The sequence below is a fragment of the Podarcis tiliguerta genome (assembly GCF_965153285.1).
Source record: "Podarcis tiliguerta genome assembly, chromosome: 11".
NCBI lineage: Eukaryota > Metazoa > Chordata > Lepidosauria > Squamata > Lacertidae > Podarcis > Podarcis tiliguerta.
In genome coordinates this window covers 26,994,951-27,022,745 of record NC_139544.1, presented here as the reverse complement: position 1 = coordinate 27,022,745, position 27,795 = coordinate 26,994,951, and the positions used below count along the sequence as shown (strand labels likewise).

The 27,795-nt window shown below is 41.1% G+C and overlaps 2 protein-coding genes across 3 annotated transcripts in view; one reads left to right on the top strand and one right to left on the bottom strand.

Moving 5' to 3' along the window:
* Positions 1-296: 296 nt before the first annotated feature.
* Positions 297-12,337, bottom strand: RIOK2 (RIO kinase 2). 2 transcript variants are annotated; one of them, XM_083404066.1, is made up of 10 exons: positions 12,095-12,337; positions 11,274-11,412; positions 10,625-10,741; positions 10,298-10,473; positions 9,088-9,176; positions 6,429-6,620; positions 6,090-6,182; positions 4,189-4,710; positions 3,150-3,246; positions 297-529 (listed from the first exon to the last, which is right to left on the bottom strand). In XM_083404066.1, exons 1-10 carry the CDS (start codon positions 12,158-12,160, stop codon positions 368-370), a joined length of 1,653 nt encoding a protein of 550 aa, XP_083260192.1. In that variant the 5' UTR covers positions 12,161-12,337; the 3' UTR covers positions 297-367. The 2 variants fall into 2 exon arrangements, with proteins under 2 accessions (XP_083260192.1, XP_083260193.1); XM_083404067.1 differs by lacking the exon at positions 12,095-12,337 and adding an exon at positions 11,899-12,053.
* Positions 12,338-12,724: 387 nt separating this feature from the next.
* The window catches only part of LOC310659940 (uncharacterized protein), a 59,375-nt gene continuing 44,304 nt past the window's right edge, over positions 12,725-27,795 (top strand). Inside the window, exons 1-7 of the mRNA XM_083404150.1 lie at positions 12,725-12,779; positions 19,069-19,137; positions 20,783-20,898; positions 23,099-23,236; positions 24,262-24,311; positions 24,868-24,967; positions 25,996-26,084. Of these exons, the coding sequence (XP_083260276.1) occupies positions 23,111-23,236; positions 24,262-24,311; positions 24,868-24,967; positions 25,996-26,084 (365 nt within the window). The 5' untranslated portion in view covers positions 12,725-12,779; positions 19,069-19,137; positions 20,783-20,898; positions 23,099-23,110. The remainder of the gene's footprint in view (positions 12,780-19,068; positions 19,138-20,782; positions 20,899-23,098; positions 23,237-24,261; positions 24,312-24,867; positions 24,968-25,995; positions 26,085-27,795) is intronic.

Below are 27,795 nucleotides of genomic sequence, written 5' to 3'. Positions count from 1 at the left end.
TGAACGAAGCGGCATAGTAAATTGTGAGTGGATTCCTCTAGAAGCGGGCTTCCTGAAAGCCAAGTAACATAGCCAGCTGGCTCCTGGGGCAGGCAGGATCTGGGCCACCATTCAAGATGGGAGCCTCCTGCTCTCAACAGGCATAGTGAAACACTCCAGTACGTGTGAACCATATCAAGGAAAAAAAACAAAACTAAGAAATCTCACTGGGCGCATCTGAACTTGGGTCTGCCAGAGTGTAGGCCTTGAAGTCTTGTCTCAGGCTACAACAGAAAGAACACAACTTGACATGTTGGTTAAGCAGAAAGCCATCTCTTTCATTGATTTGCAAGGCATGGGGAAAGAAGGAAGATCTTTCTGTAGGATGTCAGCCCCAGAAGCTGGCTGTGTCCAAACTCGACTTGATGTTGTGCATGTGTTCCCGTCGCTGTTTTGTGTAAACGTTTGCTTCCCCTTTCTGCAACCGCCGTCTCAGAGCAGCTTTTTGCTGTTTCGTCAGCTGGCGCTTGATCTTTTGTTTTATCAGCTCCTGCAAGACATTTTCAAAACCCAGACGTTAGGTCTGGCTTGCAAGTCAAGTGACCCTTTGAGAACTCAAAATACAAGGAGTGACATGGCACAAAACAAATGCACGGTTTAACAAGCTTTAACAGGCAGCGGCTTTTCTGGAATTAATGAACAATAGTTTCTCAGTCTAAACAACCTGGGCAGGGTAAAAAAACTGGCCAGTGGCATTGTGCAACGACAGAGGGAAGACACGCAAAAGCAAGCTGGAACATTTTCGGAATCTTGAGAATTCTGAGCTAGTTTGGAAGAATACTACTCCCCCTTGTGGCTGAGACAAGTAATGAATTCCTCACAAACTGCACTGATCTACGGTAACTTGGACATTTGTTTGCACGTGTCAGAGAATCAAGAGTTGGAAGGGACCACAAGGGTCATCTAGTTCAAACTCCTGCCATGCAGGAATCTTCTGTCCAATGTGGGGCTCAAACCCACGACCCTGAAATTGAGAGTCTTATACTCTACCAACTGAGCTATCCTGAGTTGAATGTGTCAATAGAAGCTTTAGGTTGACTACAGAGCCGTGGTTCATATATGAAAAGGACAGCCCTACACAGGCAGGAGCCAACGGGGCATAAATTATCAGCATGCAAGACATTGGGCGGCTTCAAGGCCCCACTGCCACAAAGCTCACAGGGTGGCGTGGCGTTGGGTCCAATCACCTTCCTTTGCAGGCAGCTGCTGCTCATTCACTGCCTAGTGCTCCTTGGAGGAAGGATGTGACCTTACAGTGAGAAATAAATTGATATAAGCATCCCTATCACCCACTGATGCAAACAAGAGGATTGGGGGAAATGCAAGTGACCCAGCTGTCAGCTGGACCTGTATCCAGAATGGTGAGAAGACGGGCACTTTGCTGGATGGGGTTAGCAAGAAAAAACTTATTTCAATATAGCTTGCCATATTCCTCAGGCTCACAGGGTGGTTCAACACAGGTGTGGACACATGAGCATGGTTCAAGGGGTAAAATCCAGCTCGCAACACAACCCCCCGTTCATTACAAAGAGGACTAAAGGAAGGTATTTCTACAGAGTGAAAGGGAGGGGAGCATTTGATAGGGCAGATTCTGTGCCCTTTGCCTGCATTTTCCCAACCTGCCTTTCTGTCCCAGTCTTTCCTTAAAAAGATCTGGTGTGCAAGCAATTGTTTTTGAGTACTGTTTTAAGGACACTTAAGAACAGTGTCTATGTGCAATTAGAATTCTAATATTTTTGAGTTGTTGCTTTCCCCTCTTTCTGCAGAAATACTTCCCTCCTTTTGGTCAGTCTAGCAGCAACCATTTACTAGGAATTTAAAGTATTTGGAAGACAAAGAATTGTTTTCAGACCATCCCTTTTGTCAGCAGATTGCTGGGCTCCAGGAGTGGAATGCGCTGGCCCTTTCGGATTGTACTCTTAAGGTCTGGTATACTATTCCCAGTTGGTAATGAAAAAAGAAGACAGCAGTGCCTTTGTCAGACAGAGTGCTCTCAATCTAGTGGGGGGGGGGGGGAAGTGTCCTGGTGGGTGTCCAAGAAAATAAAGAATCAGATTCTTCCACGCCCCTCGGATAAAGTGGAGATTCAATCTGACCGACCAAGGTGTGGGACCCTTCTGTTTATATTCATGATCTCTAATTGCAAAATTCAATTTAGCTTGGATGAAGTGGGGGGGCTCAACAGAATTCTCCTGTTACAACTATGCAAGGCTCTTTTAGAACCTGTTAACAAATAAAAATATTGCTTGATAGCCTATGTTAAAAAAGATAATGAAATATGAATCTCCGCACCCCATGTTTTCTATAACCTTTCTCCACCCAGTATCCCAATGTGCTGAATAACTTATACAAGCCACATAGAGGCATTTTAGGATAAATGAAACCACTACAGCTCAGTAAAGACCTATGGGAGTATACACATGAAGCATCAACCAAAGCTGCTAATATGCTGTTTGGTGTCTGGGGAAACTCCCCACACCCCGTGATTGTATGCAGTATACCAGCTGCTTGGAAAGCAGAGGTGGCAGTGATTCAAAACTGGGTTACACACAACAACGGCTGAAGCACTGGAACCTTGGTATTATGCTTTAAGTGGAGCAAGATAATATTTTAATTTTTTTTTATATCTTTAACAGCAGAAACTAATGACCTTCAGAGACAATGACAACAGTTCATTATCTTAGGCTTTCAGGAGAAATAACGGATTTGACTAGAAGGTAACAACTTTTGCAAGTTTTAGAATAATTCTAATTGCGCTTTCAAAAATCCCCAGCCATTTGCACTTATGAATACAGAGAAAGAACCCTGTTTTTCTTCACCACCTGATCAGTATCAGGTGAAAGAAGGGCCATAGCTCAGTGAGAGACATAGCAAGTTAACTGAAGGCAGAATCCACTGGCCTGCAAAGTCCTAATGAAATAAACAGCAGCCGTGCTGGGGAAGATTTTGTGGGCCTGAGCTCAAAGTCTTGGAGCATTATATAAAGTAGGAAGGTGATGTTGAGCTACAACTTCCACCAGCCCCAAGCTGCAAGGCCAGGGATGATGGGAGCTGCAGTCCAATGAATTTCTGGAGGGCCACAGTTTTCTCATTACTTATGTAGGACTTACTGGAGGAATTGTTGAACGACTTCCCATACTGCCTACTGAAGTCATGCTAGTAGTTCTTGTCCTGTGGTCATTGATGTGACATAGGCTTTCCTCATTTCTGCAATACAGAACAGATGCTTGTAGTCAGCCATTTTTAATCCAAGTTTTACCAATCAACTCTTCCAAGATGATTCAGTTGCAACATTTACATTTAGAAACAGCAACTATTTCACCCAAACAGATATTGATAATGGACACAATCCGTCAGGATATTCACCTACACAAAACTTGCGAGAATGAAATGGGTTTGTTCCACAGACCTTCCAGTCTCAAGGACGTTCGTTTTGTATGGCATGAATATTGTTGACCCAAAGGGGCTCTTGAATCTTTATTGCTTGCAAACAGCCACTAAGATTGACACAGGCTCACTCTCTGCCCTAGCCTGCCATGCATTGAGCGACTTTACTTCCAACAAAGGCAGCGTAAGGACATGTCAGCCTCCTTTTGCAATCTGTTTTCTATGTAAGAAGCCAATAAAAGTCTCATTTCATTAAACAAAATGCAGGCTGGGCAGTGTGGTTAACTACTCAGCCTAGGCAATTTTGTTAGCGAAGGTTTTCCTGGCCAACAGAACTGATGAAGAGGGAACAGTATCTGAAAGCAGCAATAAGGCAGGGCCAGCACAATCTGGTGCAATGAATAATTTGTGCTCCCTCCACTAGCAGAGCAAATCAAGTAGGAGCAAGTTTACATGAGTACAAAATGTACGAGAGATTATAGCTGTATCATTTTAAAATTTCTCCATGAGGGTCAAAGCATGCCAGTGATGAATTAAGTAATGTATAACATTTCTGACCAATTAGTCCCAGAATATTACATTGTAATAAAAAGGTCATTACACATGCTACTATTTAAAATGCACCCACTGCTTTGAATCTGATGGAAGAGTTTCGGAAAAGAAATATGCTCAACGCTTGGGGAGCTTCCGTTTTGGAAAGAGGAAAAACAAGCCAAAAACCCAGTATCTGAAGAACCCTGAATGATCAATATAAATTCATACCTGAAAGGCCTGAATTCTCTGTTTAATGCTGACAAGTCAACCAGATCACGGCATTCATCTTCGCAGTCCTTGTCAGCAGGCTCTCCTCCCTGACCTGCTTGATCTTCAATTTTGGTAGATTTTTCAATTTTCTTTTCATCCTCAGAAAAATCAATTGCAGAGCAGCCTGCATTAGCCCTGTCTTGAGCAGCAATAATTTGCCCTTCAGCTTGTTGTAAGGCACAGGCGAACTCCCGCAGATCTAAACTCTGCTCACTTTCATCTGCGCTATCATCTTCTTCTTCGCTGCTTTGCCCCAAATCTTCGGTGGCATCTTCAACCTCCTCTGTGAAGTCCCCTTCGGTCTTTTGATCTGTGCCGCTACATAGTGTTTCTCCCCCTTCAGAACCTTGCGCATCAGGGGAACACGCAGTTTCATTGCCCTCATCATGAGGGCTGGCTGGGTGAAGAAGCTCATCATCTTCCTGCATTTCTTTGGTGTAACCGCTGGCTGCAATTTCGACATCAAGAGAACATGCCCTCCTGGCAATGCGGGAAAAGAGAAAAGTCAAGCATGAACTGAGTCTCCATTTAATGCAAGTACACTTGTAGAACAAAGTTATCAAAGTAACGCTGGACTTGTGATTTTATACCCATACACTGAAGCACATCCTGATGTGATATACTTTGACAAAAAAATGCCCTCCCCCCTGCCCCGGTAGAACTGGAATCCTAAGGTGCGATTCTGAAGCAGCTGTGTTCTGTAATCCAATAAAAAGATTAGCTGTCTGTTGCAAATAAATTCAGCTCTTTTTTAAAAAGGAGGGAGAGGAGGATCAGATGCTGGAAGGGATTGGATAATAACTGGAACGAGGAACAGTAGGAGACATCCTCCAGAACTAGAAGAGAGCCTTTATTGAAGAATAAGACATTGAAGAATAAATATGAAAAAAGATGGCAGTTCAGTGGATTGAAGCGCATCCATCCTTTCACGATTATCAAACAGCACATGATGCAAAACAATTGTCTCTCTGCCATACAGCTTGATAGCATCAGAAAATGACATATATATTTAGCGTAAGACAGATGCATACACAAATAGCAAACATTTATCTGATCTGTATCTGGCACTAAAGTGACTTTACTTGTACTCTCTCCAGAGACACATTTGGATGGGAATTGTAATGCGTGACTCAGGCCTTCAAATAGAAATAGTTAATGCATGTTACTGTGATAGTCAGTGGGACCCGGGTGGTGCTGTGGGTAAAAGCCTCAGCGCCCAGGACTTGCTGATCGAAAGGTCGGCGGTTCGAATCCCCGTGGCGGGGTGCGCTCCCGTCGCTCGGTCCCAGCACCTGCCAACCTAGCAGTTCGAAAGCACCCCGGGTGCAAGTAGATAAATAGGGACCGCTTACCAGCAGGAAGGTAAAAAGTGTTCCGTGTGCTGCGCTGGCTCGCCAGATGCAGCTTGTCACGCTGGCCACGTGACCCGGAAGTGTCTGTGGACAGCGCTGGCTCCCGGCCTCTAGAGTGAGATGAGCGCACAACCCTAGAGTCTGGCAAGACTGGCCCGTACGGGCAGGGGTACCTTTACCTTTACTGTGATAGTTAAAGACATGCTACTGCGATTGCAGAAATCATGGCTGTAAACTTGTGTTTCTATCCACGAAGCCTTGGTTCAGGCTTAACTTCCAGGAGAACAAATGCCTCTCTGGGAACAACCTGAATGCATTGTGAAGAACAGCGTTTCCTATACTTGGGTCTCCAGTTGTTTTGGGACTACAACTGCCATCAGTGGTCAGGGATGATGGGAATTGTAGTCCGAAAGCAGCTGGATACCCAAGTTTGGGAAACACTGGTGTAGAGGTAGAATTTGAGGTGCGAAACAACTCTTGGTTTTCTAAGCAGGCCCACAAACTTACCTAACGTCCTTGAAAGTTGGATAGAGTTCACTTTCATAGCTGAAACGTTTCATAAAGAAGTCACGAATGCATTTCACATCTCTGTCAAAGTACCTGAACAAAAGAAGTTTCACAGATTACTTTAAAAAGGCGTGTTCAATTTACAAACATCCCACTACTGTAGGTTCTTCATTACTCATGAATCAATTCTGCTTTTCATGTTTTTGAACTCTGTTCTGGAATTCGTAAAACAGCCTGGTTTGCACGACATGCTAAGCCAGGATTACCAGGACCCCACAAACCTGCTCAATGTCATCAAATGGCCACACCTTGATAATACAGAGGCTGCTCATCACATACCATTCAGCATTTGGGTGAGATGTTGACACCATCTGCGGGAAATCAATCATTGTGACTCGATCTTCACTATCCAACATGAGATTGAACTCATTGAAATCACCATGGATCAAACCGTGGTTGGCAAGTTTCACGATTAATTCCATTAGCTCGCTATACAGGGAGGCAGGGTCTTCAAGATGATGGACTTGACACCTACGTGATAAAACAAAGCCACCAGAATATTACGGGTACGATCAAATGGATGCCCCAACTAGGAGGGAAAAATCAATAATATAATGCCAATGTGATCTATTGGGTAGTCCACTGAATTTGCGTGAGATCAAAGTCTAATTCGGCTGAAAATTCACTCATAAAACCTACTCAGTAGCTGGCCATCTGGAAAGTCAGGCGAAAGGCCCCACAAAATCGCACTTTCATGAAGAAGGAGTGTTAGGGTTACATGTGGGTATTATTTGTTGATTTCACTGATCTACACAGCATGCCTGAAAAAATGTGTGCAATGACAAATGTGTCCGCAATGACACAAGCTACTTGTAAACATTTCTCACATTTCCCTGGCATACTCCTTTGCTGGAAATAAGGCATGTTTGAATCTCTCAAAGAATGAGTAACACAAAGACACCTTAAGGCACAAGTGTGCAGCATGGGCTGCACCAAAGAAGGCAGTTGTGAAAAGAGAGTTCCCCACACCTTCCTTCTCACTGCACCACACAATATGTGTTAAAGATGCATCTCCTGTGCACATGCTGTTTCACACGTATTGACCTTAATCACCTCTCTGTTGGGGGTGGGGTGGGGAGCTGACTCCACAGTAACATAATTACTGACTGGCCTCCGAGAATTGGGAAAGTCAACAGTTACGAGTTGGACATCTTCCTCTGTGGAGAGGGGCTCCTTTCATTTGCTCCAATCCAATGGAAGCTTTAATTCCCATTGACAAAGGAGAGAAGAGAGGAGAGACCATTTTTAGTTATCCTGTTTCTTTCTGCAGCCCCTGTGCCATGTACTATTCAGGAAGGTCCCCAGCCCTCTGAAACAGATTTTGGGCAGGGAACAAGGGAACTGCAGAGGGACTTGAAAAATGCCCCCCTCCAGTTTGTGGAGTTCCATCAGAATCAAGTCAGGATCCAACCCCGTATTTTCACCTAACAAAGCAGTTTCTTCAGCTGATGACTTTGGATGATTATGGCTCACAGGTAACAAAGGTCTCTTTTTATGCTATCAAGTCATCCTTTGTCTATTTTGCAATACCTTTCCTATATCATCTTTAAAATTTAGTACAAGAACTGCTGAATACTTCAAAAGGAATGCTCTTTTTCTAATTCATGTTTAATTAATTCAAGTTTTGAAATAGATTCGTTTTTGATTAGGCAGCTCATTTCAGATCCCTTACCATATCACATTTATAATGTGACCTTGTTTTTCGGCTGCAGCCCAATTTAGTTTTGATCCAGGAAGACAAATGAAGGTCAGATTGGACGCAAATGCCTTTAGCTGTGCAAATACACGCAGTCAGCACGTTAGTGGGCAAACGTCAGTGATCTTGTATTGTTTAAAAAATAATCATCCAAAAGACAATTTAAAACCAGTGGTAAGTATTATAATTTATTGTCTCAGTAATAATACTAGTTATAATAAAAAAAAATGCACAATGCAATAAAATTCCAAAAAAATAAGATAGTTAGCCCAAGATTTCATAGGCATATGGTCAGTGTCAGAACAGGATGATTGGCTAGGCGGACCTTTGAGCAGGGCCCTTCTGTGTTCTTACAACAGTACATTTCTGACTTGTTGTGCCAACATCTAAATGTGTAGAACAGACATACCAACCACATCAATTTTTGTAGATTGCAAGGCTATGGGTAGAGGTTTATTTAAAGTTTTTAGACATTCCAATTAATCAATCAATTTGAAGGCATGATCTACCATTACAAAGAATTATATTGATATTACTGACAGATGTGTTGGAATAACTGTTTTTTAAAATACCCCAGCCTGGGGTTGGGGGGGGGGGGCGTGCAGAGAGAGGGAGAAGAAAAAAGTAATACCATGCTGCAGTCAGAATTTCTTTGGTAGTATTTTGCTCAACAGGGAAAGAGCTCCATTTATTTCAAAAAGGAAATTACTTCTAACACATGTTGCTTTATATGGCCAAGAGAGATCGCCTAGAAGACCCCTTTAAACCAATCTTTTCTGCTTTCCTTAATCATCCAGGGCTAATGGAAATAATTACATGCTTTCTTAAGGAACTGTCTCTTCTGCATGCTTTAGTATGAAATGTGAATATTTCCAAGTAATCAGCAATTTCAATAGTGCTTAGATTTGGGTAATTCTTAGTTTTATTATTTAAGAAACGGAAGCCAAGGGAAATATACAGGTACAGCTTGCTTCCCAGTTATCAAAAATATAAATAAGGCCCTGTCATGTACAAACTCAGACCAATGGCTTTTAACGAAAACCAATTACAGTACTGTCAATCCCTGCCTGCAGTGATGTCTAAGGTCTTTCCTACAGGGGTTTTCTTAACTTTAATACCTAAGAAAGTTACTATTATACAGCTGCTGCTTTGTCCAAACATCTACTACTAGCAATCTATAAACTATAAATCTATAAATCACAGTGAACAGAAGCACCCCTGAGAAAATACCTCCATACTTACAAAGGGTAACCATTGACAAGTTCCATTACGACTGCGTGTCTATTGTAGTCATATGGTTTTGGAACAGGAAATTTTCTATCATGCAAAGCCTGGCCAAAAGAAGGGAAAAAGGTATTTTTAAAAATCAGTGCATGTCCTTCTATTTGAGTTATGTATTAATATTCAAGTGTGTTAATGTACTCACTCAGCGTTTTAATGCTGAGTACTAGTTTATGGCACAAATGAAATGAGCTTCATGTAAAACAAATAAATGCACACCAGATAACAATAAAATAAAATCCATTATATTCTAAGAACGTGATGTGGAAATAAGAGGCCTGCAGGATCCGACTACAGTTCAGTATTCAGTTTCTGACCAAATGCTTTGAAGAACCGCAAGCAGGCCACAAAGGCAACAACTCTCCCTTTCTCATACCCCTTCAGAATGTTCCACTTAAAACATGGAGGTTCCACTTAGCTATATGGCTAATAGTCACTGATAGCTTTATCTTCCATGTCTACCCGCTTTAAAACCACCTAAAACAGACTAGGTTCAAAATACCTGCTCAGACATGATTATCAGAACTAGGCACACGATCCCCAATTGTAGTTGCAATATAGACTTATGTACGGATAATAGAATGCTGCCAGTTTTAATTTTCACTGCCTTTTCTGGTAACCCTTATTACGGAATTCACCTTTTTCGCAGCCAACACATATTGAGTTGCCACTGGGCTAGCTGCTGCTTCAAAGATGGTACAGACATTAAAAAGAGCCCATGGGTAATCTTAGAAATTGGATGGGGACATGTGGAAGTAGTACCGTATTTTTTGCTCTATAAGACTCACCTTTTCCCTCCTAAAAAGTAAGGGGAAATGTGTGTGCGTCTTATGGAGCGAATGCAGGCTGCGCAGCTATCCCAGAAGCCAGAACAGCAAGAGGGATTGCTGCTTTCGCTGCGCAGCGATCCCTCTTGCTGTTCTGACTTCTGGGATTCAGAATATTTTTTTTCTTGTTTTCCTCCTCCAAAAACTAGGTGCGTCTTGTGGTCTGGTGCGTCCTATAGAGCGAAAAATACGGTAATCAGTTAAAAATGGGTCACGCCCATCATCTTGACAGGTGAGAATAAAGTTAGAGGAAGCCTGTGTAGACCTTTCTGTAACTTCTGGCTGAAGCCTAGTTACGATGGGCCCAGATTTAGGAGAACCAGGGGAAAAACAACCAACAGTACCTTCATGTAGGCAAATTCCTTAATTGCAGCAAGACGTGAAAGGTATAGCCAGGACATCTTGTTTCTGTGCTTGTGGTAATCACGCTTGTTTTTTAAGTTCCGAAAGGATGTCCTCCCAAGTCTATGCAGCTTCAATGCAAGTTGCTGCTCTTCTTCATTTGCAACAATATAAATATCTTTAAAACAAAGATTCAGTCCAATTAGAAGCATGATAAAAAAATTTAGCCTTTAACACATTCAAAATTTACACTTTAGTACTTGCCTACTTTTTTGATATATCTGCTGCATTTCATGACCCCGTCCCCCAATCATGAAGCTTGAAAATACCTGATTCTTTTCCAACGCCCATCTGGTTTCCAACAGAACAGATAACTTGTCGAGAAGAAAGAGTTTTCAAGGCTAAGTAATCATATCCTGCATTAGTTAATCGATAACCTTGGACAGCTGCAGAAGTAAAAGAAGTGCATCACATCACACTGTATTACTGTGTGCTTATCACCATTATGCAATGTGTCCTTTTAAAACACCAAAAATACTTAAGGAAAGTCAGCAGTCCTCTAAAGAGAACTTTCCCCCCAACAATCCCTGTGATCCATATTGTTCAGGCAAGAGGAATTCTATATTCAGAGCAGCAACCTGGAATTAAATGTGGGGATGAGTTGAAACAACTTATTTAAGGCACCTCGGTTGGCAACCAAATATTGCTGGTTTCCTCTAGTTTTCAACAGGTGATACCCAGTGGTTCCTGTCTGCAGGTAGAACAATTTCTGCCCATGCAACGGGATCTCTCCTTCCTCTCCTTCCCACTACATGTGCTTGGGGGTGTTGGAGAACTATTTGCCGTATGTTTACGAGAGGGCACAGTGGGATGAGAGGAAGGGGAATTTCACTTGTGCAATGTTGGCTATCAACCAATGGCGGCATTCATAAAAAATGCACTGAAACAACAGTGGGCAGGAACCCCATTTATACTCACTTTTAGTTCGTTCATAAGCCAAGAGCCTGTGCTTTGCTAATTCTCTCAAAATTTTATTACATCCCCCATGTTTGAGACTAGCAATGGAGGCAATCAAGCTGGCAGGGACTATTTCATGGTTCTTCATGCCCATTTCCACCTGTAACAGCAAAACATAGCCTGATAAATACTCTTTATTTTGATAAGCATAGTTTCCTACATCACGCCTCCTGTTTTTGAACATATAGCCTCCTTTCTGGTGCTTGCATTTAATACTTTTAAATACTGGCTCATGCCCTCACAGAACAGGTGTTAATATGGATTTTTCAAACATGAAGACATATATGCAGTTCTGAAAAGTTTGTCATCTAAAGGCCACCCCATGTCTTTCTTCAATTAGATGCAGAGAAGGGTCTCATATGATGATTTTAAGATTCAGGCAGATTCAAGTGGGAGCAATTCTGTAGAAAGACCACAGAAAACAAAATAATAAAGTGGACTTGCACAAGGTATTGGAAGAAGAGAGGAAACCACTTGGATGAAAAACTAAAGTTAAAGCATAATATTCAGCAAGATAATTAATCGTCGTATTTTTTTTTATTTACATAACATTTCCTTATCTTTGTTGCTTGATGGATAAACTTACCCATGTTGAATGTTAATGTCAATTTGCGTGTTTTCAGAAGCGCACATGAGGTTTGCAAAGACACCCGCGGAAGCCATGATTTCCCAGATCTCTACCACCCAGACCCGGCCTCAACCTGTTTTTGGCCACCAGGGACCAAGCCCTGGTCCAGGCCTCTCTTATGATTCCTTGGAACCGATCGCCATGTGATCCTTACCGCAGTAAGTACTCTGAAGTGTTCTCGAGAAAGATAGCGAAGCAAAACGACGTTCAGCTTCCCCATGGTTTCGTCCACCTAAGCACCCCCTCTTGAATGGAATGTCCCAGCCACGCTCTGGACCCAACCCGCCTGTGAGTCGGCCCGTAGCTTTTCTCCTCGTTGTTCCGCTTACGCACACACGCAGCCTCCGTCGGCTGTTGCGCACGCGCAGAAAGACGCACGCAAACCGCCTCCTGCCATCAGGGCGGAGTTAAGTTCTTCGATGTGGGCGTGGTCTCTCTCTCTCTCTCTCTCTCTCTCTCTCTCTCTCTCTCTCTCTCTCTCTCTCTCTCTCTCTCTCTCTCTCTCTCTCTCTCTCTCAGGTCCTTGCAGCTATGTAGACGCTATATAGACGCTAATTCTTTCCCCGCATCGTTACCACTGTACGGCACGTTTATAATTCGAAGTTCTGGAAATATAAGTACGCGGGCACCTCAAACTTCCCGAGTTCTGTCCCCCCTTTAAATACGCCGCGAATGCTTGTATGTACCTGGCAGGACCCGCTGCCTAGGAAACGCGTCGCGCGGGAGGAACGGGCTGAGGAGAGGGCTTGTTGGCGGTGGCCTCTTTCGTTGAGAGAGCCATGGATTCGCGCGGCGAGCGCCCAGTCCCTTTGCCTCGGGCCGCGGCCAAGGTAGCGTTCGTGGGAGAGTGTTTTGCTTCTTGCCAGGAGTCGGTGGAGCAGGCGGCGGCGTCGCTTTCAGTGACACAAAAGCTGTGACTTTACCCGCCATCCTTCAGGCGACCCGCTCGTCTGAACGATGGACACGTGTCAAGAGGCAGTCCAGCCCCTGCGCATGGGCTCACAATCTAATAAGCACGATATAAAAAGGAAAATGAATGGAAAGGGAAAAGGAAAGCAAGCTGCACCTTCACTGGCAACAAGGGTTACATAGGACTCCCTTTTTTCTGTCAGGTGCATCCTCAGATGCAGGGAATTGGCACCATTATTATCTCTCTATTTATACCCCGACCTTTCCCCCCGACAGTGAATGCAGCCTCCATGGGGCCCTAGGTTTCCTGGCCAATGGCAGAGATCAGGGGGTGCCTCCCCTCAGCTCTGTGGTGCCAAACAGAGGCAGCAGCATGTGAAGAGAAGCATTCTCTCTGGCGGGTTTTCTTGAATTTCTGAAACAAGTCAGGTATGGATGGAGTGCTAAACTCAATAGGAAGGGAGGCCCCCTTTAGCTTAAAAAAATATAAATTACCTCCTTTCGTCTTCTATATGGTGATCTTTGCATCTTTGTGTCCTCTGGTTGCTTCCCCTTCCCCCAAACAAAGTTCAAAGTCAAGATTTGCTATGTATGTTTGTTTGTTATGTATTGTTTGAGAAAATTTCAGTAAAGAAATCTTTTTTTTTTAATGAAAAAGGTACCCCCTCCCCCGCAAATGACATGTAGCACCCAGCACACACTCAAATTATGGCTGTTGTTCATTGTTAAGCAACAAGGCTAAGAGGTGAGCCAAACGAACATGACAAATAAATCTGAGTTGTTCTGGAACCTGCTGTAGGCTATATAATGGTGTGTGTATTCATATAATATTTTCATTAGAATAAAAGTGAAAACCCAATTTAGAAAGTTAACTCACTTTTAATTCCTAGATACTCCCTGCTGGCTTCCAGTGCAGAGTTAAACTTGCTGTGCCAGAAACAAGTCCTTTTAAGTTCAATGGGGCTTACTAACTAGTAAGTTGAAAATAGGGCAGCAAGTGCAAATGAGGGGAGTGCTTCATTCAAGCTAAAAACAAAACAAAAAGAGGGTTTCAACTTCAACCGGTTGCTTGGCACAGCTATAGTTCCTTCCAGAGAACAGACCCAGGGGCCTGGGGTTGTGCATCCTGAGCGCTTTTGTGCTACGTAGGAGAAGATTATTAAATAGCAGAAGGTAGATTATGTAGGATGTGGTCCCCAGAGAATGTGGCTGCTGTTCAAAGTTGCTTCTGTCACACCAGCAATGCAAGGTTTGCACTAGTCTGCATTCTGTTTGAACTGTGTATCTTGATGCCCGTATTTCTCAGTTGATACTCCTGCTTTTTGGTCACAAAAAATGGAAAGGAGAAGCAGGTTTGTGGTTCCACTGGCAATACTAAAACTGCTTAGTGTTGCTTCTCAAGGACCATCGTTCAGTGGTAGAGCACACACTTTTAAGAACATAGTAGCCTTATACTGACTCAGACCATTGTTCTTCTAGCTTGGCAGGGTTTCAGGCAGGAATCTTTCCCAGTTTTACCTGGAAATACAGGGGATAGCCATTTTCTGAACCTTTTCCAACTTCGCGATATACTTTCAGAGGTGATGTTACTAGATTGTATACACCATTCTAAATGCAGCCGCACCAAATCTATGGTGAGGCTGCGTTACAATTCTAGTTGCATCATTGTCCTAGGTTAGGATAATAGGGTTTGGTTGGTTCAGGCTCATCCAGTGAGCTTTGTGACTGAGGGTGATTTGTATTCAAGTCCAACAATCTAGCCACTCATTTTGGAAAGAGAAATATTGAAGAGTGGGATAAAGCTCTTTTAATAAAAAATGAGAAATAAAATGCATTAATAAAAAACTGAGGCTTGCATTCATATTCCTATTTTAAAATACTGTTGAAGGTATATTTGGCAATGCAGTTTCTATTTGATTGGTGAAAAATAGAAAGTGGTTTGATCAATTCAGTGGTTTTGGGCACAGTGTAAATGCATTTTTTTCTGGTGCTGCAGTAGGTCAACTTAGAGCTGTTTTTTCTGGCTCAGCTGTCTGATACATTGAGCCAATTTTTTTTGTATTTTCTAGCATTGAAATGAGAACTACTTCTGCCTTGTTATTTAATAAAATCCTCAAAATAGCTTTGTGTGTTAAATATAACTTGCAGGTGTCGGGCAGTAACACAAATTGTGTACATAACCTTAATTCAGAAACATTGAAACACACTTTGGAAGCTATTTAAAAGAATTGCATGATTCCGATAACAGACAAGATACACTTTACCATACTGTTTTCTATTCTTGTAAAAACAAAAATAAAAATAAAACTGACAGTATCATAATGTGACTATACAAATCTATGCTGTGACCACATTTGAAATAATATGTAAAATTCTGGTTACCACACCTCAGTATTGTAGATATCGGGAAAGGTTCAGAAAAGGGCAGGCAAAATGCTCAAGGAGATGGAGATAAAATACAGTGGTACCTTGGTCTACGTACAGTCCTGTTAATGAACGATGCGGACAAGAAACTTCACAAAACTGGAAGTAGGCATAGCTAATTTTGCCCCAGAAGATGAACAGAAGCTGAACACCGGTGGCGGGAGGCTTCAGTAGGGAAAGCGTATGCCTCGGTTTAAGAACTGACCTCCGGAACAGATTAAGTTTGTAAACATAGATATCACTGTAAAGTACTTCTTCATACAGTGTAAGACAATCTTTGTTTTTCACAGGGGTTCTGTTTCGGAGCCCTGTGTATGTCAACAGAGCATGTATGCCTGCTCTGCCCTGTTCCATTCCTTTTCATAACAGCTTTGATGTTTTGGGGCTACTTCTGGGTTTGGTGTAGTTGCGCATCATTCAGACATGCCTAAATCAGGAGTTGCCTCTGTAGTTAAACTATGGAACTTACGCAGGAGGCAGTAATGACCACAAACTTTGATGGCTGTAAAAGAGGATTACACTAATTCATGGAGGACAACCTATTAGCTACGATGGCTACGGTATGTTCTACCTCCACTGCCATTCTGCCTCTAAATACCAGTTGCTGGAAATTGTAAACGGGGCAGAATGCTGTTGTGTTCATGTCCAGCTTCCAGGCTTCGCACAGGGATCTGGTTGGCCACTGCGAACAGGATACTGGACAAGGTGAGCCATTGGTTTGATTCAGTAGACTCATTTTTTATGTTTATTGATTGGCGCATAGTGCTAATAACACCAAGGTTGCAAGTTTGATCCCCGTAAGGGACAGCTGCGTATTTCTGCAGTGCAGGGGGCTGGACTAGATGATCCTCAGGACCTCTTCCAACTCTACAATTCTATGATTCTCCTATGATTTGGATGGCTGAGAAGGCTGAGCTTGATGTACCACTGGTCTACACTAGAATGACAGTTCTTTGTTAACAAATTAGGTATCAGTTTTTACGCAGGTTGGGCCAGGAGCTACTTCCTGGTCTACCCATGAAATGCAGAGGAAAACACGTTCATATTTAAAATGCATAGTTAGTATTAAATGCATATGAGAATTAGTACATAGAAGACAAGATAGATTAATTGTTCCATAATCAGGCTTCTGTTGACCTACAGCTTTGCATCTTCTTATAAATTCTTACTATTTAGTAAGTATAGCAAGTTGCTAGGTTCCAGTGGAACAGTAGCATTTTTTCTGAGTTGAATGGATACAGATGCCAAGGACTGTAGCCTAGACTTATGTAAGCTGCAAAACTTGGCATGAACACCAAAGATGATTTATAACCTTGTTATTGAAAGTGGCATCCATAACTGATATAAATCAGTTTCTACTGGTTTAGAAATATTTAGTCAGCCTGATATTTAATCACACTAAAACTTGAGTGTTTTGACAATCTGGTTCTGTGAACCTAGGCAAATTTTATTCATAGTATAGTTATCTTTTCATTTAGCTTACTGAGAATAAGCATTTCAATCATTAGTGTACAGCTGTCAATAAAAATCTAAATATGCAAGGTAATGAATTTATTTTATTAAAGTACTGTGAACAGATATATCCACAGTTCAGCCAATAAGGGCACATTTAGACATCTTGGACTCAGGCCACTGAATAACATTTCTGTATTGATGTCTCATGTGGTCTGCCAGAAGGCATTGAACCTGTGGCACAATCACTGCCAGAGGGCTGCTACCCTGCTTTGCCTCACATGGGACTTAAAAAAATAAAATAAAATCTAAGGTGTTGAGCACCCGCAGTCTCTGTGTGAGTGGCTTAAAACTCATTTCATAGGTGAAGTGGTAATTAACTTTTGTGTAACTTCTCCAGTGCATAATATGCAGTATACCTTAGAAATGTATGGTGTAAGAGCATGGGGAAAAATCTGTCCCAGTCTGCCTTTGATTTGGACTTCAGTATGTTTAATAGCTGACAAGGTTTTTGTTTTGTTTTGTTTCCGCAAGTTGGATGTAGCTATGAAGCAATTTGGAGGAAACAATGTCCCTCTAGGGATTCTGATTTCGTTTAAAGATAAGGAAACTATGACTTCCAATGCTTCTGGTGGTACAGAACCGAGCATCTTTTCACTGCTTAATATTTTTGAAGAAAGGATGAAGCAAGGCATCCTTTGCAGTTATTCTTGTAGCAGGATTTAGGTCTAGCAGTATACCTTATTTGTACAGGAAATATATTGCGTTATCAAAGTCAGATGGTTTGTCAACATGTCAGAAAACCCTTAGCCAACTAATGTGATACCAGATGGCAAAAATTGTAGTAGGAAAATTTCCTGAACCATGATCAAAAGTATGCTGATATAATTAATAGAATTCATTTCTAGAAAAAATACTGTAAACTGCCTCTCTCCCTTCTCTACTCTGGATTTCTTCCATTAGTGATAGAAAGTATTGGGTACCATTTGATATATTTTTGAAGAGGTGACTTGATAGCCAGTATTCCAGTATTTATAATCTGGGCATGTGCTTTTGTCATTGATTGGAAATTATGGCAAATTAAGCTCTAATACCTCTTTGAATTGATGATAAGTGATAGAATCTCGAGGTTTTATGGGGCAAATATATAAATGATTATTAAATGTGTCAAACCAGTCTTCTGATTCTGTGGAGAAATGGGTAAGATTCTTAGGTTACTACTACTAATATTAATTCATTTTTGTAGCACACCCATCTGACTAGCTTGCCCCAGCCACTCTGGGTGGCTTCCATCAAATTAGAAAACCACAGTAAAACATAGTGAATGTTTGCATTTTGGTTGTTACACTTTTATCTTAAGCTGCTCAGAAATTTTATTATATTAAGAAGTACGGTATATTTAAAAATAAATAAATAATAAATACTGTAAAGTATTTTGGAATTCCCTGTTACAGTAAAAACAAAGGAGCTGAGAAGGTTACACAATTTTCCCTTGCAAAATATTTCTCTAGAGGGCAGCACTTCACTCTTTAAGATTCTACTGAAGGATGCGAAAAGCATAACCTAAGAAATGCTGTCTGACTTCTGTATGCCGAAAATAGAGAAAATATATTAAATGCAGTGTTAATGACAGAAAGATACGAAATGCTGTAATGCTATGCTGCTTTCAAAAAACAAAGCAAAACCTGGAATGAGAAGCTAGGATTTATTAATGACCCCAGGTCTGAAAGTGTGCTGCTTCAAAAAATAGTTAGCTTATCCGTGTTCAGACACCATCATAAAGATGGTGCCCTCTAAGCCCCCTTCACTCAGTTACCTGGGATTGGGGCCATGCTGATTGTCCTATTGCTGGGTGTGCCACTGGCTTCACCTCCTGGATGTGAACATGACAGGGCAAGAAACAGCACAGATTAAGCCTATGTGTGAGAAATCATGCAGATTATCCTTCATGTGATACAGTATATTATACACAAATTTCTGTATTCTTCTAACTTTTCCTTATGGTTTAAAGAAAGCAAGAAATGTGTGTATTTGACCCTCTGTGTTTTAAGGTCCTATAATAAAATGATTGCTGCAATTAGGAACCACAGTTACTTATGTAATGTCCAGAACAGCCTTTGCCAAGATGGTGCCCTCTAGATGTTTTGGAATACAACCCGCCTTAGCTACAGGCAGCTCCAGTTAAGGATAACAAAAAAAACCTGAGATAGGTATAATCATATTTCACAGCTGGACAGCAGGAGTGGGAAACCGCTGATTAATTATGTTGCCGCTGCAATTTTCTGTTGCTGCGCTGACCGCAGAGACAACATGTTCTCCTTTTCTTTATGCCGGCAGTGGTAGGCCTCGTTCTGAGGCTGCCTCTCTTTGACATCCAAAGTGAACTGGTTTTGGCTGCAGTCACATGTCATGGTAAGTGAAGGTTGCTAGCTTACCATGAATGCGCAGGTTGCTCTCCCTTCACTTCTCTCTGCTAGTGAGTGGGAGCATCAGACCATCATCCTTGGCTTACCTTTGCATTTGAAATTGAGAGCATCATTTGTTTCACTCTGGCCAAACCACAATCTGAAGCCAATTAGAACACACCCTGAATGTTGGGCCATACTTAGCAGGTTTGGATAGTGTTGGCGTATGGTACCTCGTAGAGTTATACAGTTGGAAGGGACCCTGAGAGTCATCTAGTCCAACCCCTGCAATGCAGGAATCCTGCCCACAGCTGTCCCTGGGTGGGCTTGAATTACCAACCTTCTGATTAACATCTGGACGTGCTAACCCTCTGTGCCACCAAAGGGTATCTTTCTTTGAATTGTACTTGTACGACACAAAGCATTGTGGCAGGTAGAATGCTTTATTCCTTATTAATTGTTTTTCTTCCTTCCACACGTTGTTCAGCTCTTAATAATATGTGTGGAGATTCTTAAATGTTTTGATGTACACTATTTGACTAACGACATATTGGACAGTTAGAATCATGTTCAAGCTTCTACCTCTTGTTTAGTCACAATGTTAATAACTTGCCATTCAAACTGTTTCTGGTGCTACCCTTCTATTAAAGTCTTGTCTTTGCTAATGAGCTTTTTATAAATGTTCTTTAAAAACAGAGTTTGTTATGATGTTCAGGGAAGTTGCCACATGCTTTCATATTATAAATACTGTTAAAAGGACAAAGGTTTCAGACAATTATCTGTATTCTACAAATCTCCTAGTTTTGTTTTAAATAAGTCTACCAAGTAATGTGGTCTATCAGATTTAGTCCCGAGTTGAGATGCCCAAGAGAAAAAACAAAGAGCAGCACCCTTTCCTATAGCAGGCATTTTCCTGTTCATTGCCAAGTGTACGGTTCACTGTTCGGTCACTGATGTCTGTCATTTTAGCACATTTAAAGCAGTTCTCAGTGCCATTCTTGTTCACAGAAGCTTATTTGGGTGCTTCAGACATTGCCTAGCTCATTATTCCCTGTGGAAGGTTAAGGCCTTTTCTGTCAGACCGGAACTATTCACTAATTAGAGACCTTCGTTTGACACTGAATGTGTCATGCCTGCAAGCCTTCCTACTGGGATCAATGGCATTTGTGTTCACTACCATAAGTGTACAATAGATGCAGACCTCAGTGAAAAACTACCTACATAGCTTATGGAAATGAATATGCGCCCTTCTAAAATGGAGGCATTCTCATAACGAGCAAAATAAAATAAAATGCAACAGTTGGTCAAGATTCTTGCAGGGCTTGTCACTAAGCAATCTGAATTATTTTCTGTATTCAAGTTTGTAATCTTCTGTTTTCCTGATCTCCTTTAAATTCTCCATGTCTTAGATCACTGTGCAAATGTCAGATTGGTTTGTGCTACTTGCTAAAGCGTGTCAGCATCTGAACAATACTGAATGCTTTGTCCTTTCTTTACAAGGATAATAACTGCTCCTCAGACTCCAGTTCTCAAAATTCAAATTAAGTCTCCTTAAGCTGGTTAACTTGCTAGTGAAGATTTGAGTCTTTCCTGATTATTTTGCTCTGAGAAGTAAACACTTTCATCCCTCTCTTTAACCTCCCTGTAACTAGGAAGAGCCAGGAGCTTCAGACTCTGTTTAAGGAGATGCACTGTTCTCTCAGAGACTGAAACAGCTGGTACCAACTTTGAAGACCAGCAGCTGGAACAGTCATACAAGCAGCTTAAGGTCTCAGATGCTTTATTCTGAGCTCTTCCCTGCTTTCCCCATGAGCCTTTATAAATTGCTACTGCTTTTTAATAGAAATTTATTATCGTATTGTTATGTATCAGTTTTCATTTATTGTTCTTCGTCTTGAAGACCAATCATCATTCAGAAAGGTGGGATATGAATATTGCAAATAACGTTGGTTTATTTGTTGAATTAACTTGTTTTTATCCTGTATTCTGTGAACCGTCTTGAGATCTTATGGTGAAGGGCGGTATAGAAATCTAATAAACAAGCAAACAAACACATAAATAAATAAATAAATAAAAAAAATAAATTATATCCAACAAGGAGCTCAGGGTGGCAAACAACAAGCAATAATAAAACAACAAAAGCTTCTTAAAAACAGTACCAATACAGATGTGGACTGAGAAAGCTTTCAACTTAAAAGTTGTGTTGGAAGAAAAAGGGCTTTAGTAGGCACCAAAAAGATAACCAATAACACTTGTCTAGTATTTAAGGGGAGGAGACTCCAACAGATAGATGCTAAAGGCCTGATTCCTATATTATGTGGAACATGAGGCCATTTACCTGCAGAGTACAGTGATATATAGGGATGAGACAGTCTTTGAGGTGTCCTGGTCCCAAGCTGTCCAGGCCTTTATACACCAAGACCAGCATCTTGAACCTAGCCATGTAGATAATAGGTAAATGACTTTAGAGTAATTCTCTACAGCAGGTCCAGAGAGATGTGCCATAGCCCCAGTGCTCCGTGCTCTAGTCACATCCAGATTAGACTACTGTAATGCACTGTATGTGGGGCTACCTTTAAAGCTAGTTTGGAAACTTCAGCTGGTCCAGAGTACATCTGCCACAGCCCTGTTGTATCCGCTCCAATGGTTTCTGGTTCATTTGCACAGCCAGTTTAGAGTAACATTTAAGGCCTTAAACATTGGGTTCAAGCTGTTTGTTGGACTTCCTGCATGTTTACCATCCTGTTTGCATGCTGAGATCTGCATTGGGACCCCCTCCTGGTGGTCCATCCCCTAGGCCAGTGAGGCTGGTGGCCACAAGGAAGAGGGCCTTTTCCGAGGTGGCCCCATGGTGGCCCCCAAGAACTTCCTTGTATCAGACCTGCAACTAGCTTTCATTTTTCAGGGATTCTGGAAAGCTTAAAGACCTGTACTGTATTTTCCAACAGGCCTTCAATGAATCATGGTTAATTGTTTGTAATCTTTTTCTGTTTGTAGGTAATAATAATTGATTGTGGCTATTTTCTAATTATGTTTTATTGGCTTTTCTGATCTTCTGTGGTAATTGGGTGCTTTCTTTTTTTCTTTTGCTGTGTCACTTTTTCCTTCATGCTGTTTATTACAATTTTAAACCATTTTGGAAGGGCATCCTCCAGAAAAGCATCCTAGGAATACCTTAAAATAAAAAAAGCAATTATCCATCTTCTGATTGAGGAGCCTTCTATGTTTTTGAGGAATCCAATTTCAAAACCACTACTTTAGGGACATAAAAGGAGAATTAAATGATACTTTGTTAATCTGTAATAGATGAATGCACATCCATAGGCTTTCTCACTCCTTTTTTGTGATCTTGTTAGAAGAGATTATTCTCATTATTCTCAGTTTTCCTATCACCGTGGATGTGGCTACGGCATGTCTGCTTAGTAAATTGTAGAATGATGTTAACAAAAGAACTCAGTGCAAGGATGGGATGAGCATAATATTCTTCATATTGAAGAAACCGTAATACATTTATGCTGGTGGGGCTCATTAGTAAAATTATTTAGCACAATGGTTAATCCAGCCCTGCTCACTGTAGTTGGTAATCCTTCATAGCTGCAGCACAGAGCTAAGTATGGCTCAGTCATTGTTTCAGATAAACGTTTATCAGGATTCTTTCACTGATCTAAGCAGAAGATTATTACATACTAGCAGAATAACTAGCCTGCATTTTAAAACTGATACGATGTGTGCATATTAAGGTTTACTGTACAAATTTTTCAAGAAATGTAGCAAAAAAGAAATGGAGACACAAGTCATTTTAAAGAAAACCCTTATTAATTTCAGGAGTACAATTGCTTGAAAGTGCTCCCTACACAGATTGGCTAATGTTGCCTACTTTTCTTGATGTCTGTGTTTGTGAAGTCCAGTTGTTGTTGTTGTTTTTTTTTAAAAAAAACCATTAAAATGTGGCTGTGTTTATTTTAAAGGTTGGAAGGCCCATGGCCAAGCTCCCTGCAGGCAGCCTCACGTCTCAGGGTTCAGCATGTCAAGATAATTCACTGTTGAGAGGGGACAAACAGAACAATGAACTTCACACTCCTTTTATGAACAGGAGTGAGCAAAAGGTAAAAAAGAAAAAAGTTTGTATTTGTATACAGTTGTTTGCATAAAAAAGCATCAGGGCTTGATATTTTAGCAAAGTAGTATTTTCAAATGAGTTGCGTTTCAGCTGGGTTCTTAAAACATAGGTTGAGATCCTACTGAGGATTACTCAGATTAGACCCATTGAAATGAATGGTTACTTAAATCTATTTATTTCAACAGGTCTGCTTTGAGGATTAGATGTCACCCATAATATTATGGGATTGCAGAGATATCTGGTGTGCATGGAAGGAGATCCAAGTGTAGATGTTATAAATTATTAGGATTAGGGCAACAGTTAATTATACTTCTTTTCCAAGTCTTCTCCCTGCAAGAACTTAATACATGAATTGTTCTCTGAGAACGCAGATTTGTATCTGCTTTATTTTGAGTTATCATTGACATTAAAGTAACACTGAGGTCTTCAGCAAATCTTTTTAGATGGTGCTTTATGGTGTTATTTTTTATTTCACCATATGTGCCATATTTCTCCAGTTTGTGGCTCACCCTTCATCTTTTATTTCCTTCTATTGGGTGAAATCCAATGGTATCAGTAGTGTACAAGCAGAATGGATTTCTGTACTGCAATAGGAATTCCCTTCTTCCTGCGTTCTTCCTCTGGAACAGATTTGTATGGGTGCAGGGAGGAGACAGCAATTTTTGTTGCATGGGGGAAGCTGGAATACATGACGTTGAACTTTGATGATTAAGTTTAAACTTCTTTTATATAAATCTTTCCCTTTGGGATGAAATAAGGGTCTTTATAAACTGTTAACACATGCTTGTGATAATAGTTATATGTGATGCAGTCATGATTACATTCATATAGCTTTGAAATCTTAGTTTACAATACTAGTTGAAATAATTTTTTTGAGTGTAAAACGTTTCTGTTTATACGTGACAAATGTTTATATATAAATGAATATAAACTACTGTTTGTGTAACTTAAAAATACTATTTACAAGTCCTAATAGTATATTTAACCATAGTGTTTTTTATTTCTTCTTAGAAACTGCAAGAGGAAAATCTAAGATTAAAGTATGAATTAGAAGATTTAAGGTACTGAAAGAAATTGATAACAAAGCCCTGGATTTATGAAAACAGCTTTTGTTTTATCTGTGAGGTCATGTATTGAAAGCTAAGGATGACAAAATTATAGCAGAGAATACTGAGAAATTTATAGAAGGAAAATTAGTTATTCCGTTCTTGTGTGAGCCCATAATGTTAGAAATCGGTTTGAATCTCCCTGATCTATGATTTATATAGCTGCTCATTTCTTTGCCAGCATGTATTTGAGGACAAAAGTAGTTAGTATTTGTGTATTCAGAGTTGCTTCCCGCATGGAGGTGGTGAGAAATGAGCAGATACGTCAGAAACATTTAAGGCTTTTCAAGGCAATAACTTATTTGTAGTACAATAAAACAGATAGAAGGCAATTTTCAGAAAAATAACAGGGTTTTGGAATAATTGGCTAAAAGCAGGAGACAAAAAGAAATCTCTTTTCTGCGTTTAACATCATTTCCAGTTGTTCCAATAAATTGTACTTATTAAATATCAATGTAGAATTATGCGTTTGTTTGATGTTCTTTATAAGGAAATACATTTTATTTCTTAGAAGCCAATATGAGCAGCTCATAAAGGAAGGGAAGAACGAATGCTTTGAGGAAAGACGTGTTAATTTTCTGAAGGCTCAAGTACTACAGCTAGAAAGGCAGGTAAAGTGGTATACAAAATTCACCTCAGTACTTTTTGAAAGTTATCAGCATATATATATGAGACTGTGAAAAGGGCTCCCCCCCCCCTTTCAAAAATAGGTGTTCAGATTTCCTGGAGCTGTGTGTGTGTTTCACTTCACGTACTTTCCCCTAACCTACCAACATACATTGATAATTTGATTGAGGGTTTGGTTGGTAGTGGGATGAGAGAGGGAGTAGTTGAGAGTTTCTTAACTTTTTGTAAAATACACCTTGTTAAAATGTATGTTAGAAAGTAAGTGTAAAGCTCTAATTGAGGGGAGTGCGCATTTTAAAGGGGCATTTGGGTCAAATGCACGAACTTAAAAGGTTTGCATATAGTGCAGGCATGAGATTAAAAGGAGGGTATGTAAACAGGACCCACCATTAAGGAAGTCCAAGTGGAGTTGCATAGGAATTGATTAAAGAAGGCAGATATGTATGTGCCTGCATAACAATTCTGTTCCAATATTGACAGTTGTAGGGGAAAATCCCCCGTATTTGAGGACACCCATCTTTGGGTCCTTGTCCACATGGTTTCCCTCTGCTAGGGCTGTGCTGTAATCTGGGCGATTATCGTTTTGCATGGAACATTTCATTAGTTCACTTGATTTGTTTCTACTGAAGCCAGACCCAGACATTATGGAGATTTCAGCCCGAAATAGATACCTGGGTGCCTACATAGAAGGTTCAGTATGTAGAATTGGGCGGAGTAGACCAGAAGGTTATATGAAGCATTGAACACAAAAAGTCGAACCCAAAGAAACAAAGTGAAAGACACATAAATCACCAAGGGCAAAAACAGAGATAGCACAGGCACACAGTTGCAGATATTCCTCCACTCTCCCATTGTACGGTCAACACACACCTTCCATTTAAATATCATTTTTCTTTTGCCAAATGTCACCATAGTGTGTAACTTCATTTTTTTTTAAAGTAAGATTTTAACAAAGAAGAAAGAGAAACTGAGGTGATTTTAGGAATAATTTTGTATATGACTTCTTCCACAGGTGCTGCTGCTTACAGAAGGATTAAGTTCTCGAGCTGCTCTTATGTTGCAGTCAAACAATTCTTTAGAAGCACTTACTGACAAGCTTAGGTAAGCAGTAGAGAGACATTTGATATTGTGAATGAAATTGATCCACAAGGAGATAACCTGAATAAAATGGTGACCAGCATCTGTGTTGTGTTGAGGATTAGAGGATTATGGGGTCCTGTTTTTTTATTTATATAAAAAAGTAAACTTACATATCATTCTTGAAAGCTACCAAAAATACTCAGAGAAATTATATCTCTTACTGCACAGATCCTTAAACTTGTGTCAAAAGTGACCCACAGAATTGAGGTACGTGGTCACCATTCCTTCAGTGTTTTGATGACAATTGAGTGCTTATCCTACCCTCCTGCCCCAGTTTCCCTTTTTCCTTTCTTAATATTTCCCCCCTTTGCTAAAAGTCTGGGAATGAATGGGGCTTACTGAGGGAAAAGTGGGACTGGGAGGTCTGGTCTACTAAATGGTCAGCATGCAAAATAAGGAGTAGGGGGTGGTGATGAATGGAGAAAACAATGATCTATGAATACGAACTTAAATGTGGGTTGTCAAGTTTCATTACTGCAAATCCTAAAATGATATGTAGTAAAAACCTTTTGTAATAAATGGGACAATTTATTCAGTTTTGCTTGTTCTTTGGACGGCTGAGAGGCTTGCCATTTAAGCACATCTCGCGTATTTGATTTCTGTGAGCATTATCTGACAAAGGTATGAGTGAAAGGAGAACAATGCACACAATGGGAATTATTTGAAGCTTCTACTCTATTTTTTATATTTTTGAATATAGTCTGAGAGTAAACCTTTGGCTGCAGGAAATTCCAGATCCTGAGCCCACTTGCTGAGAAGGCTCTGTCTTGTGCCCTCATTCACCTATGTTTTAAGGGAAAGGGGGGGGTGCAGAGAAGGGCTTTGATGGTCACGAGCAGGCAGGTTCATATTGGCAAAGGTGGTCCTTAAGTTACCAAGATCCCTAGCTTTTTAGAGCTGTTTCATTACGCTGCATTAAAAAATTAATTGGAGAGGAGAGAGAAAATAAGAAAATGAGTTTCAGGTGTTGTGATGGGATGAAGAGCTGCTTGTGCGTAAACTGCAAGTCCCTCAGAGTTTGATCAAGTTCTCAAACCTCTGCCTGTGACGGAGCCCCTCCAGCATGGCTGCGTCAATCGCTAGCAGAATCCGAAAGTGGTTGCTTTCGGAATCGTTTCCAACATAAAAGCTCCTTAACGGAAACACGTCTTCTGGACTCTCGGCGTGACAGTTTCCGGCGGGGAATAGGTGTCCCTATGGGAGGTCCTGAGACCTCCCCGCTGTTTTCGCTGGAAGCGTCTCTGAGCCATTCCTCCAACTCATCTTCCCTTGAAGTTCCTGCTCTCCCCCTACTGGTTCCCTCTTCCGCTGCTGCGTCTCTCTCAGCCTCAGAGAGCCCTTGCACCTCCTGTCCTTCCGATGGCAGTTCCCTGACATCCACCTCCCCTCCAGGGCCCCCTTCACCCCCTCCCGTCTCCTTCCCTACGGGTTGTGAGGAGGTAAAACTCCTGAAAGAACCTTCCTCATCGTCCGAGGTTTCGAACACCTTCCTCCACTGGTTGCTGTTCCTGGTCTCTCGATACTCCTCGTCATCGGAGTCCATTCCCTCTTCCAACTCCGACTCCGCGAATCCTTCCAGTTCCTCTTCCTCGTCGGTGGTGCCGAAATACTCCCTCCTAAACCTTGCTACCGGCTGTGGTTTCCTCGGGAATCTTTGGTGGAACGTTTCTGT

Bases quoted from the DNA above. Each gene is read 5' to 3' on its own strand.
- RIOK2 (XM_083404066.1), bottom strand. From the start codon at position 12,160: ATGGGGAAGCTGAACGTCGTTTTGCTTCGCTATCTTTCTCGAGAACAC. The intron at 10,742-11,273 runs GTGAGTATAAAT...TTACTTCTGCAG, and splicing joins GGCTTATGAACGAACTAAAA to CTGTCCAAGGTTATCGATTA. The intron at 6,183-6,428 runs GTATGTGATGAG...TCTTTTGTTCAG, and splicing joins TCTCACCCAAATGCTGAATG to GTACTTTGACAGAGATGTGA.